The sequence below is a fragment of the Tasmannia lanceolata genome, unplaced genomic scaffold, assembly GCF_043159265.1.
Source record: "Tasmannia lanceolata isolate RefF3 unplaced genomic scaffold, GAP_Taslan_0.1 ptg000007l, whole genome shotgun sequence".
NCBI lineage: Eukaryota > Viridiplantae > Streptophyta > Magnoliopsida > Canellales > Winteraceae > Tasmannia > Tasmannia lanceolata.
The window spans coordinates 4,478,947-4,492,833 of NW_027518684.1; the positions used below are offsets into that span (position 1 = coordinate 4,478,947).

The window sequence follows — 13,887 nt, forward strand, 5'->3', positions numbered from 1 at the left end:
AGACACTTTCCTCAATTATATATATGGTTTCACCAAATAATAGAGAGTGAGAAAGAGAGTGATGTCCTGTAAGAGAGAGAGAGAGAATCATAGATTATGTTAAGAAAGAATCATGAAAGTAGTCTGATTAATTATGTTACAATAAAAAAAGATGCCTACGTATCCTCTTGTTCATTTTCTTGACAAAAGGGCAATTGCTTTTACTAATGAAGGCCTATTAGTGTAACAATTTTGTAATTGATATTTTCCCTTACATTGTGAACATGGATATAACATATCTTGGTCATTTCCTCAAAAGGGTGGGTAGAAATATTTTTCTCCAATTAAAAAAAACCCAAAGCAGGATGTGTAATACTGGAGAGCACATGTTGATATATGGCTGTTAGCACTCTATTGTGATTCTGTGAAAGTTCTCCAAAAGGATAAAACACAGCTTAAAGCAGATTAAAGGTTCCCAACTATTCTCTCCATATCTCTAATCATTTGACCAATAAATTCCTGACAAGTGTAGCAACACAACTCACACACACAAAAATTCCTCTCTTCTTTATGTCAAAGTCTTTATTATTATAATCTAATCTTGCAGTTGGAAGAATTTTTTTTTTATTTCTTGTGGAAGAGGACTCCTGGTTTGATGTGTCGCAGATCATCTCTTTTTTAGTTTTTGCTTTTGGATTTGGTGATTTTTGGGTTTTTAGAGTTTCTTTGTTTTTCTTTCCTTCTGTTTTCTTGAATCTAAAGAAGGAGAGAAACTGTTCTTGAATCCATGGCTAGTGAGACTACAGTACCAGATCAAATTACTGAGCAAGTAAGTAGAGCATATGAGTCCTTTCTCCTCTTCATATCTATGCTTTCCTGATTTATTTTATGCTCTATGTACTAAAACGAACTTCTGATTTTAGTGCTCACGAACATGAATTTGACCTTTTAAAATCAGAAAAGATTAATGTTTTTGCATGAGATTAACAAGCCAGTAAAGCATCTGATTTTTTTTATTTTTTATTTTGAGCTCATGAGAAGAATTATGTACTTAGCCTGATTTGTATTCAAAATTCTGAAGTAGTATCATGATTCAGGATTTTTTATTTTTTATTTTTGAAAAAACCCATTTCCGGTTTGTTATCAGTACCTGTTTGCACCATCAGGATTTGGTACTTTCTTATAAGGATTTGATTTCTATTATGATTTTTTTTTTTTTTTTTGAAAAAATATCATAATAGAAAGAAAAAAATCATATTTTTTCAGTTTTTATAAGGATCTCGCGCCCCCCCCCCCCCCCCCTCCCTTTTTCGAAAAAACCTTTAACCATTTCAGGTTTTTTTATCGGTACCTGATTGCACCACCTGGATTTGGTACTTTCTTATAAGGATTTGATTTCTATTATGATTTTTTTTTTTTTGAAAAAATATCATTTTTTTATAAGGATCTTTTCCCCATACTCACTTGAGATTGGATTTCAAGCACCAACTACAACAACATCTGATTTTGGTTTTCATCAGAACTCTGGAGCTTGATCAGAAAAAAAAGAGACAAAACAATTTTGTGCTTTTCACTTTCAGGGATTTATTGAAAAACCCCACTTGAAATTTTCCTTATAGCAATATTAAAAAAAAAAAAAAATTTCCTTATAGTAGTAGCAAGAGAACCTAGTTTTAATACTCATAAGAACAACTCATAAATCTAGCCTAATAAATTAGAAAATGGTTCTACTTTCCTGTCCTGAATATAGCTCTGTCCAAAAACCAACTTGAGATTACCCTTTCATTAATAGGATTGCTTGGAAAGCATAGACGAGATTTTGTTTAAGGACCTGCAACATCACAAGTAAAACCAAGAAAGTTCATTAATGTTTTGTACTTAGAAGTCTCTGTATTTAGAAGCCTAGCTCTCTCTCTCTCTCTCTCTCTCTCTCTCTCTCTCTCTCTCAATTTACTTTTAATTTTAAGAAGATTTTTATTCTATTTTTTACATTTTTCAGATTTTGGTTTGATGAACATGGTTTGCAATTTAACAGTACACAACTTTTAAAGAACTTTTTTATAAATTTCATTTTTTGGTTTTTTACTATCATTGGTTAAATGCTTTTGGTGTGCATCCAAGAACCTTTCCATTCAAAATTCCTACATATATAGAGCTATTTCTTCATTAGTTTTGTTCTCTTAATCAGGTGCTTTAATTTTATGTTTTATCTTCTTATTCTCTGTGAGTTCAAGAAAAACCGTGTTATACCGCAAATAAAAGTTGTCTCAGATTTGTGGTCTTTTCTTCTATTTCTACTAAATTTGGTTGATGGCTCGTAAATTTGAACACTAGCAGCTTATAGAGGAGAAAAAAGTGGACAGTGCCGAAAATGTTGAGAAAGAGAGCATTTCCCAATCCAAAGAGATTGAAGAAGATGTCGGCGAAAAACACACTGAAGATGTTATAATTGAATCAGAAGAAAAGACTGAGGACAATAATGTCACCACGCCTGAAGTCACAGAGGTGGAAAAGGTTGAAGAGGGCGACAAGGCCTCTGGTTCAGATGTTTCAGTTGACGCTGATTCAAAAATGGCTGAGAATTCTATGCAGACACCAGTCATATCTGATGTTGCAGAAACACCAATTGAACCAGTTGAAGAATCAAAGATATCTGATATAGTTGAATCATCGAATGAAGCAGTAGTAGAAAAATCAGTGGGGTGTTCAGAGGAATCACCTGTTCAAGAACAAGGACAAGTTTCAGAATCAGCAATTGGAGTAGTAGAAAACCCAGAAGAGCATTCAGAGATTTCTGTTGGAAACAACCCCGAAGAAGAGGCTGCGTTGGAAGAGGAGAAAAAACCTGAGGAGCAGTCGACAGTAGTATCTGAAGTTAATAGTGAAGTTGAGACAAAAATTGAGAGTCTTAATGGGAAAGAAAGTTTGGAGGGTGAAGAATTGTCAAAAGATGGAACAACCTTGGCAGAGAAAGTCGAGGTGGATAGCGAGCCCTTGAAGGAAGAGCAGTCTGTGACAGAGAGTGCAAATTTGGTTTCTGATTTAGAAAAAATCCAAGATGAAACTAGTACTCTGGATGATGCTGTTCCAGCGGATCAGGAATCTCTAGCAAATCCAATTCAAACCATTGCTGACATTGAAAAAGTTGCTAAAGTTGAAGGTCGGGAAGGATCTGTTAGTGCTGATGTAGTGGCAAATGTTGAGAGTGATTCCAAAGCTATTGAGAATGTGGAGGACATGAAAGAAGAGAGTCAGAATGTAATTGAAGGGCAATTGAAGGAGGCAGCAGTAGAGCTTGGTTTGCCTGACCCATCTATTAAAGCAATTGATACCACTTCTGTTACTAAAATTGTGGAGAACTCGGTGGAACCAGAGGTCAAGAGTGAAGAAGAGAACGAAGAAAAGAGAGTGACAATCAACGAACCGGCTCCAACTGAGGCGACTAAAACTGAGGTGAATGAGTCCATTTCGGCTGAAGTTATTGAAAATTCTTTTGAGGGAGAGAAGGTTTCGCGAGACGTTGAAGTAATCACTGAAGAGAAGGAGAAGGTGGAAGATGATACAGTAACATCAGTTGAGGAACCTATAGAAAAGTGGAAGGAATCGGAGTCAAAAGTGGTGGACGAACCTATAAAGGATGGTGTAGACATACTGGAAAAGGCCTTAGATAAGAATGAAGAGGTTGAAAAATCTGACGCCTTAAATTTAGCGGAGTCATCCAATGAAACAAGTGATCCAAAAACAGATGGGGAAATATCAAAACAGGAAGTACCTGCCAAGAAACATTCAAATAACATAATATCAAAGGTAAAACAGTCAATTGTGAAGGTAAAGAAGGCAATTATTGGGAAATCTCCAAGCTCAAAAACTCTCCCAGCAGATGCCAAGGGTGACATAAAAGTGAAATAATGTGGAGAGTATTGATCAAAAGAATTTCAGTTAAATTTGGAATGTGATTTATTGTGGGTTGCAGTTTCATATATATGCTGTAAATGTTGGTGTTGCATATACTGGGTCGTTTCTGCGTTGACGTATTTGCTGTGTGGTGCCTTTGTCAGGGCAAATGGGTGTATATAACAAAATGGGTTGTGATGATTTAGGAGTTATGTTGATGTTCTGTTGATTGCAGTGGAAAGATCGGCCAAGGTATGTGTCATGCACTTGGTTTTATATGTGGGAAGATTTCGACAAGATTATTTCATTTCTTGCTCTAAGTTTTTTTTTTTCAGAAGTTTGGTGATTGTGGGTAATTTGGTGCTATGTTTTGTCAGTCTTTATCAATCTGTGTAGACATTCTTTGATTGATCAGGTTATGTTTGATTTTGTGTTATCATTTCTGTTCTTGTACTATTTAAACAGCCTCTCTGCAAAGCAGAGGTAAGGCTGCGTACATCTAGCCCTCCCCAGACCCCGCAATGGCGGGAGCCTCGTGCACTGGGCCGCCCATTTCTGTTCTTGTACTACATTTCGCCTGAAGTATTTTTATTGATTATTGGTAATTTTGTGCTATGTTTGGTCCGTGATTATCAATTTTTGTTACATTCTTTGATTGATTGATCAAGTGATGTTTGATTGTGTTATCACTCATTTCTTATCAAATTATTTGGCATTTGATTGTAAATTCCGGCAATGCAACAAACTTTTAGCAAACATTTGAAAATTCTTCACTTTTGAATAGTTCCAAGAAGAGAAATGATTGTGAGATTCATCTCGACAGATCATAAAAATGAGGTCCCCTCAATAGGGACATTACAGTACAACTCATTCATGAAATGCGGTTAATTAACTCACCTTTCGCTTCTGATGAAAAAAATTTAGTGGGAAATTATTTCTTCCCACGATTTAGAGGTAAATGATATGATTATGGTTAATTTAGAGTGATATTATCGTAAATTTTAAAAATATTTTTCCTTTCCAAACTTTACAGAAAGTTCCTGATCCAAACAGGACCTAAGGGAAAAAACTTGTGTGATTCATCTCTCCATATCATTGAAAAGATGCCCCCTGCTTTATCAGTTTTTATGTGATTTCACTTTTGGGTCCGACTATACATTACAACAATATTCTGATTTAGAACACCATGATTTTTTATGTGATTTCACTTGTTGGTCTGGCTGTTTGCATACCAATCCATGCACTAGGACTTGTCTTTGTTCTGTCTGTAGTCTTCATGTTTCATAAGCAAAAAGGACTACCATTCACAAGAAGTTCAAAATAAAATTGCAATTTTTTTTCTTGTTGTATGTATGACAACAATTTACATGCTACCTGACCTGTCTAAAGGCTTCCAATGCCACTATGGATAGAAGTAGAAATATGGCAATGGATTAATGTTCAACGGCATGTCTTTAATTGAATGAATATAATAAGAAGCATGAGTGAACCACCATTTTATAGAATAGAAGAGAACAATAAAAAAATAAATAGTAGTTATGTATGAGGAGTGAAATACATCCAACATAGGCATGTCTTAAATTTTCCAGCTACACCAAGTTGATAGAACACAGCAGTAAGCAGAGACTCTGAGCATTGAAATAGATCCAACATTCTGCAGGATCCTTCAGAAAACTTAAAAGTAAAATGGGAGTTGTTCATACATTACAAAACTAGGGTACATGGGTAAAAACTAGAAGGGTAAAAACATGCCTACAATATGACAAATGACCTAACCTATTTGGTTGGAGAATACAGACATTTCAATGAAGAGGCACACCACTAAGACACTACCACATAGTTGGCTTTTACAAATAACATAACACTAACTGTGGAAGAAACTAACTGGATCATTCTTCTTCCTCCTCGATCTCGTTCAAGAATGCTCTTTCTACTCTCTCTCACTATCAGCTTCCCGAGACGCTCTTGCAGCGGCTAACACCAGCGTATATGCTTCCTTTTATCGGTGTTCCTGAACTCCAGCAAAACCACATTTGGTCGTACTGATGAAAAGGGATTTTGCAAGTCATTGTGTGTGTGTGTGCGCGCGTGCAGGCGGGCGGGAGGGAGGGGGGGGGGGGGGCAGCCCACGCTATATGTCCCTCCACACCTGGCTAAGAAAGTGATTATTTCTTCTCAGAGCAAAAAAGTCTGCTTGATTCAATTTCAGGTTGGGTAAATGCTTTATTCACGAGAGAAATTGGTGCCATAATTAATTTCTTTGTTGGGATATTGCATGGAAGCTCTTCTTTCATGCAATTTTTTTTTGGATTTAGATGTATGTACTATTGATGTCAGGGCAATTTATCGCCTTAACAATCCATCTCACCGTCATTATGTTAACCATTCACTAATGAGTGATTTTTTGGTGCTATATGCCCTCGCCGCTATCATTTCATCTGCTGTGAGTTATTAAGGACAGCCAGTTTTGTTTAGGTCTCTTGAAGTCTAAAACTTCTTTAAAGAACTTCTTAACTGTGAGTTTCAGGTTCTGAGGGTATGTATGTTTTTAAGTCACCACTGTCAAATTCACCTATATGGAGGTCTGGAATCTGTTCCAGTATCATAATTCTGGTGAGTGTATGTGTGTTTCATTGTATTTGGAAGCCTATGGGGAGCTTGGAATTACCCAGGCTACCTCAATTCTGGTGAGTGTATGTGTGTATCATAATATGTGTTAGCATGAATGGAGAGCTTGGAAGCCTATGGGGAGCTTGGAATTATGTAATCTGTTTGCATGAATGGACACGTGAATATATGAGCTTTACAGGTTACAGGTACTTATATTGTATCCCAATTTTGGGGTTAATTTTTTTATAAACTCATTTTCCTGATTATTTCTGTTGTTAGTGTCAAATCCTCTTTACAATTGGATTCTTTCGGTTGTTTGTGTTACGATTTGATCAAGAAGGATTCAAACACATAGCAGTAGAATAAGAAGGCAGATGGGAACGCCTAACAAATCTAAGCACAAACAATGATGTGTTCTGTTAGCATGTAGACCAAAACAAAAATAAACAATGGGAAATGATATCCGCCCCAAGTATTGTGATAAACATGCACTCCACTTGTTTGCTTGTCGTGTAGTATTTAAAGGGATGTCAGAGGATATTACGGTTCTCAAAAAGCTATTTAAACCCTTGAAATACTACACGACAAACAAGTGGAGCGCATGTATCGAAACACTTGGCGCAGATATCATTTCCTATAACCAATATATTAACATGAAAAAAATAAGGCTCTATTTGGTAAGGGTGTAACTTGGGTTAGGTCCAGTTGAAGCCAACCAGAAACTCTAAACCCGACCAAACTCTCAACCCGATGAATGCTAACCCGACCTAACCTGAAAATTAAAATCTCAACCCAAACCCGACCAAACTCTCAACCCGATGAATGCTAACCCAACCTAACCTGAAAAATTAAAATCTAAACCTCAACCTGACTCATTGGGTCGGGTTGTCCTAGTTACGGTGATATCTTTCCCCTATCGGTTTTTATTTTCTAAAAACACAGTATAGAAAAATGGTAAAAAAAAAAAAAGAATTTTAATGTCGGCTTTTGATGTGAGGCAGGTCAACCTCAACCCAACCCGGCTCAGGTTCTACTTCAACTTCAACCCAAACCCAACCCAACTCAAATACACCGACCTGCAATTTTTTTGGGTTGAACCCGAACCGAGCTGCACCCCTACTAGGATAATATCTTGAAAAAAATATAAAGTAAATATTAGTATGAAAAAAAAAAAACAAGTCCCTATTTGGATTGCAAGAAAAATATATCAAACGGAAAAACAAGATAGATATTCTGGAAAAACATTGCGTAAAATAAATTGAAGAAAAAACTTGAAAAACATAGATCAAAGAACGGTTAATCAGACGGTCAATAAAATGACCTATAGCGACAGACAATACATTCCGTCGCAAAAAATAATAATGTTCTTCAAGGAATGGTTGGCAGTATACATGAAAAACTATGGTGACGATGCATATAACTGTCGCTAATACTACAAATGGCGAGGAATAATAATATCCGTTGCTAGTATATTTTACAGAAAAATAGTTAATTGAATTATTCACTAACCATAACAACTCGTTATACATTTGCATTATGTGACGGTTTTTTTTATCCTATACGTGAAATATGGCAACGATCTATAGCAACAGATAAAGGGAAAGTTATGCAAAAGGGGGGTTTTCTTGAAGTCAATCTTGAGAAACCAGAGGAGAATTGTATTCTCTTTCTAGATTCATTTTTATGAGAATTTATATGATGGGCGGCCGTGAAAACACATGAAGTCTAAAAAAGTAGGTACGGCCCACTCTTTTTGATGATCCAAACCGTTCATCTGTTTGGGCACAACGTAAATAGGTTGTGTCCTAAAAAATTATTTCCATAGGATGATCCTAACCATCTGATCATAACTGATCTGAAAATGAAGATTTCCAAAAATCATTTATGGAATCTTCTACAGATCGGAGGGTTAGGATCATCGTATGGAAATGATTTTTGGGGCACAACCTATATACGTTGTGCCCAAACAGATGAACGGTTTAGATCATCAAAAAAAGTGGGCCGTACCTACTTGTTTTAGACTTAACGTGTTTTCACGGCCTCCCATCATGTAAATTCTCCATTTTTATAACAAGTGGTATCAATTTATTGATTCGAAAAAAGAGAATAAATATTACCTCTTATAAGTTTCCCATTTAATATAGCCCCCCCTCGATACAACTAGAAAACCTTTCACATGTTTGGAATGAAAGTTGAAAGAGAAAACTCATAGGAAATCTCCAAATCAACCCATCTGAAAACCAACCTAAACTAATTATAAACATAAATAAAAAGTCATCACTAATTCTCACAAAGTGATTGATCATACATCCCATCCCACTAAGTTTGGGGGGCTTCTTAAACTTTTCAAAATACCACTTTCTGCCGCATGATAGCACTGCAGTGTACCCTTAGGTGCAGAAACAACAAGGGTGGTTAAATTCGATTCTATCCATGGTGAGATGTGTAAAAGAGGGGCCTTGCAATAGAATATCAAAGAAATCCCGTGCTTTTCCTTATAGATTTTTACAACCACAGAAAGATTCAGCGGACTCTCGTTTTCTTCTTCAAGATAACGATGCTTAACGTCAACTGTGACACTCTCACCCTCGTAATAATTCTTGAAGATGATTTTATCGTCATAACCGACTATATCGTACGGGAACCCCTCTGGAAAATCAAATGCCTGCACAAAAAAAACCCCTCACCCTCATAATAATTCTTCAAGATGATCCATAGAAGGATCCAAAGTGTCTATTTGATGGGTTGCCCAAAAAACTATTTGAAAAATACTGGACTATATATGGGTTAAGTTTTTATATGGTGCCCGACCGTCAAGTACAGCCATAGCGGTATCACCCTTGATATTTGATCCAACAGCAGCACACTTTTTTTAGAGACTGCTGTTCCCTTGATATTTGATCCAACAGCAGCGCACTTTTTAAGAGACTGCTGTTGGATCGAATATCAAGGATGGTACTTCCATCATACCACCTTCACGGGACTCGATGGTCGGCCACCATATAACTTCTCATATGAGCTTACATGATTACATCATATAAAAAATCCATAGGGTTTTAAGAGAGATGTTATTTGCAAGAAGTAAATGAAGAAGAAAATTAAAAAAAAAGGGCAGTGATACCCCCCCCTCCCTTTTATGAAGGGGTGGAGAAGCAACCGTTAACTCCAGAAGCATAAAAGCTAACCTGTTGCACAAAAGTACGGTATGACAGACTCTACAGGATGATCCAAACCGTCCATTTGTGGGGCCACAATGTAAATATGTTGTGCCCCCAAAAACGTTTCCATATATAGGGAAATGATATCAGCACTGCACTATTTTTAAAATTTCTGCTTACTTACGCTGGTATCATTCCCTTATAGGGATTTGATGACAAAATCTGCTGAAAAGTTAGCCTCTGTGGCTGGTCTGACATGCTGCAAAATGCCTTCTGAGATGGTCCCTCCCTCTCTCTCTCTCTCTCTCTCTCTCTCTCTCTCTGTTTTGCAAGAAAAAATTATCTCCACGAGTCCTCGACTCTCCCTCTCTCATGCTGTCTTACGAACAGTCTCTCCCTCCCACCTCCTCCATCTCTTCCTTTCTGGTCTGACATGCTGCAAAATGCCTTCGTCCTCGACTCTCCCTCTCTCATGCTGTCTTACGAACAGTCTCTCCCTCCCACCTCCTCCATCTCTTCCTTTCTCTCTGGTATCCCAACGATTAGGATTTGAAGAAAGGCTTCGAGATTTTTGGAGATGAATTTCAAATGGTGAAAATTTTCAGAAAGACAGAAGGAGAAGAGATTTTGTTCGCAGGTTAGTTCCCCATCCCCTTCTTTCTCTTCATTTGTTTTATTTCCCCCCATGATTCTCACGGAGCCGAGACTCACATTGCGATTACTGCTTTTCAACCTCTTTGTTTTAATTTCATTTGATTTTAGGGTTTTTCCCCGTTTCTCCATCCCTTTTAATGTTTGGAATTTATTCCGCAATCAGGATCTTGGGTGTGGTTGCAGGATGGTTTTCTAGGACTGGTTTTAAAAGGGAAGATTAGCGGGATTTTTGATCGGTGTGTCTAAAGAAGGGTTGGGGATCCAGATAGATTACCTCTTGTGGGATTCAAGATGGGATAGGTAGGGTTTTGCAATTTGGAAATTAGGATTGGTGAGTTTTTTTTTACTATTTCTCTGTCTTCCCGTGAACAAGCAATTACATTGCTGAATTTTATTTCTGAATTCTTGGGTTCATTGCTACCACATTTTTTATATATAGAGTTGGCAGCTCAAGCAATCCCATAGGCAGTGTATTATGAATCTGGCAGCCCAAGCAATCTCATCCTTTGTTGTGATTTGTTTAGATATTGATTTTTCATGTGCTTTCCAAAGATCATGTCTTTAAATACTTTCAATCTCCTAACAAACAATTTATCCAAAGCTTGGGCCACACTAACGCATATTTGCAGAGAAAATGTGCACATGCCATATAACTCCTCTTAAGGATGGACCATGATTTGGGTTTTTTTTTGGGTGGGTAAGCTGGGGTTAGGCAAGACCCTGACCAGATTTAGATTTATGAAGTAAGAATTACAACAGAGTGAATGGAATTCCAGAAGAATCCCTGATTACAAGCTGTTTGAGGCGTGATTTGAGTTTTGTTATATTTTCTTTGTCACAATTTTTTCTTCATTGGGTTGAGTTTTCAATTTTTCGCTTCTATGTTTTCTTATGAATTATAATGCTGCATCTTAATGGGCTCATCTGATAGTATTTGATCTTGGACATTTTCTTTAGTATACACTTTCCTGGAGGAATTTTAATGTGCTGTGTAGTCTTGGAAGCAGAGTTCCCAAATTGCTTATTTGTATATTTCAATTTTGCTACTTCAGTTCAATTTCATGTTTTTGTTTATTATCTCTATGTTGAACTTGATAGCTTCATATTCGATATTAGATTCCCTTTCAAATGAAGCCACGAATTGGCTTCATGGCTTCATGGATGTTTCTGTTTCCTGCAACTAAAAGCAATGCTCAACTTTCTTATGTGGATAATACAAACCCCCATTGCAACTCTTTTATGGAAGCTCATAATCCTGGATGTATATCCAAAATGCAGCCAAAAAATTAAATGGAAGTCAACTTTCTGAGAATGCATGTCATTTGCTCAAAATGTTAGTTACATTTACATTTTACAGTTTTCCCTTTTTAGATTGACAAGCTAAATATTGTATATTGCTACTATTACAGACAAACATGCAGTTCACCGGTGTGAGGTTGGAAGAAATGAGGGTGACAAGGCAAGATTTATAGCAATGGATGTCTCACGGCTTGCTTCTCGCTGAGAGCCTGGGGGAGTGGATTTGTTGATATGAGCAATATATGTGGCAAGAAACAAGGGCATGTAATTCTTAAACTACCCAAGGCTGTTAGGAGGATATAAAACGCCATCTATTTAGCTTGGCACTTCTCATCAGAGTGAGTTCTATATTTAAATTTATTTTATGCTTTGGTAGTTTGGTAAGAAGACCTAATACTTTGGATCCTGATTATCGATTAGATCTAGAGAGCTAATAAAAGCCTGTGGGGCGGCCCTAAGATCGATATTGTTATATTGTTTTATGAAAATACGCTCCAATCTAGAGCTGCTTGGCATTCCAACCCGGTTCCAACAATGCACTTCTTGGACCGAGAAAGCGGAACTACTTTAGCAAAAAACTTTGAAACTTGGAGAAGAGGTGATAGAAGAAGAGCAAGCCAAAAAAGGATGCTAGAAAATAGATGGGTTACTGAATTTTTATAATATTAAGTATCATTAAAAGGGTATTCTAGTAAAAATAAGCCATATCCATATTTTGAGCTATTTCGATTTTCATTATTTTTTCATTCATATGTCTCAAATCTTGAGGCACCCCTTCTCTTCCTTCCTAAGGATTACTTTCAGTCACTAATATGATGTGTCATCATCCTAGCCCTCTTTTGATAATTTCAACTGTGTAGAACTTAAGTAGGACCTATTAGTAGGGTTTCCAATTGGCTCGAAAATGTCATGGGTCGGGTTTGATGGCTAAAAACCCGAAAAACCCGGCTCATCTTTTTTTATCGAATTAACTTTTTATATTTTAGCATACGAAACAAAAAGTCATTGGCTTATCATATTATTAATCAACGATTTCTTATATAGCTAGAAAGACCCTCACAAATTGCGGAAAATTTTCAAAATAATAAGTTTTAAGCCTGAAAATTCATCCTTTTCCCCCTTTGTAGCCTTTCTAACTTTCCCACTTTCTTCTCTCTCTCTCTCTCTCTCTCTCTCTCTCTCTCTCTCTAACTAGCCGGTCAATTAGGACTTATGAGTTAGCACTAGGAGAAACTATGGGTGCAACTCGGGCCGAGTTTGGTCGGGTTGGCCTCAACCCGATCCAACCCGACCCGGGTTGCAACCCTATCTATTAGGAAACTCCAATGGATGGTCTAATTGGGAATTAGGATAAGGGATTTGAATGGATCGTGGCTGAGAAATAGGTGGATCCAATTTACACAGAACATGGGATTTGCTAGGGACCATCGCTTTCTGCTTAAGGGCTGTAGCATGTGAGATCAGCCACAACCCACAAAGGTACAGATTTTGTCTTATTCATTTAATTCATCTGTGGTGGCATCTTTCACATGCAACAGCCCTCACACGAAATGCCTTATGCGATGGTCCTAGCAAATCCTACGTCAAATACATTCTATCTAGAAAGTCACACACACTGACACACCAAAAAGCCAAATGACCCAAAATTCCCAAACGTTGTGCTTACATTAGGTGGATGAGAAAATATGTATACAGTAATAACCTGCAAAATTCCTTTATAGTAGTGATATGTTCATAAATTATTACAGAAAGTAAGCGCCCCCACTCCCAATGACCAGTGACAGCAAAGTGTCCATAGCAGAAGGCATTTCGCAGATGGGTTGTTGCATGTGAGAGCAGCCACGTTGTGAATGAAGACAAAATCTAATGAACTCATGAATGAATACAAAATCTAATGAAAAATGAGCCTGTGTGGCTGCTCTCACATGTAACAACCCTCACTCAAAACCCAAATTTCGGCTTAGTAACCCAAAGCCAAATGACCCAAAATTCCTAAACCTTGTTCTTCCATTAGTTGCTCATTTTGGGGGGATGTAGGAGTTTCAAATGCTTGAGATCTTTCAAAGATCTCCCCAAAGCATGTTTGGTTGTCATTTAGACCTTTGCCCACTACACAACTTCTAAACATCATCAATATTGCATTTTATCCAAGGTGGCACCTACGCTACATTGCTAATTTTCTCGCCCAACCAAACGCTACTCACAAATCCTCCTCCTAATCTTCTCCGCATGTTCCTCCCAGAACCAAACAGAGCACTTAAGTTGAAAGAGAAAATGTATACAGTAATATCGC

At 37.2% G+C, this 13,887-nt stretch overlaps 1 protein-coding gene and 1 long non-coding RNA gene across 3 annotated transcripts; both read left to right on the plus strand.

Moving 5' to 3' along the window:
* The first annotated feature begins 445 nt into the window (after positions 1 to 445).
* On the plus strand, positions 446 to 4,312 carry LOC143881521 (neurofilament protein-like protein). Of its 2 annotated transcripts, none has more exons than XM_077384628.1 (2): positions 446 to 808; positions 2,314 to 4,312. In XM_077384628.1, the coding sequence occupies exons 1-2, from the start codon at positions 767 to 769 to the stop codon at positions 3,886 to 3,888; spliced, it is 1,617 nt and encodes a 538-aa protein (XP_077240743.1). In that variant the 5' UTR covers positions 446 to 766; the 3' UTR covers positions 3,889 to 4,312. The 2 variants fall into 2 exon arrangements, with proteins under 2 accessions (XP_077240743.1, XP_077240744.1); XM_077384629.1 differs by having other exon boundaries at positions 447 to 808; positions 2,317 to 4,312.
* Positions 4,313 to 10,051: 5,739 nt separating this feature from the next.
* Positions 10,052 to 12,066, plus strand: LOC143880833 (uncharacterized). The gene is made up of 3 exons (XR_013251795.1): positions 10,052 to 10,278; positions 10,459 to 10,595; positions 11,705 to 12,066. It is a non-coding gene; the product is annotated as an uncharacterized LOC143880833 (long non-coding RNA).
* Positions 12,067 to 13,887: the final 1,821 nt, after the last annotated feature.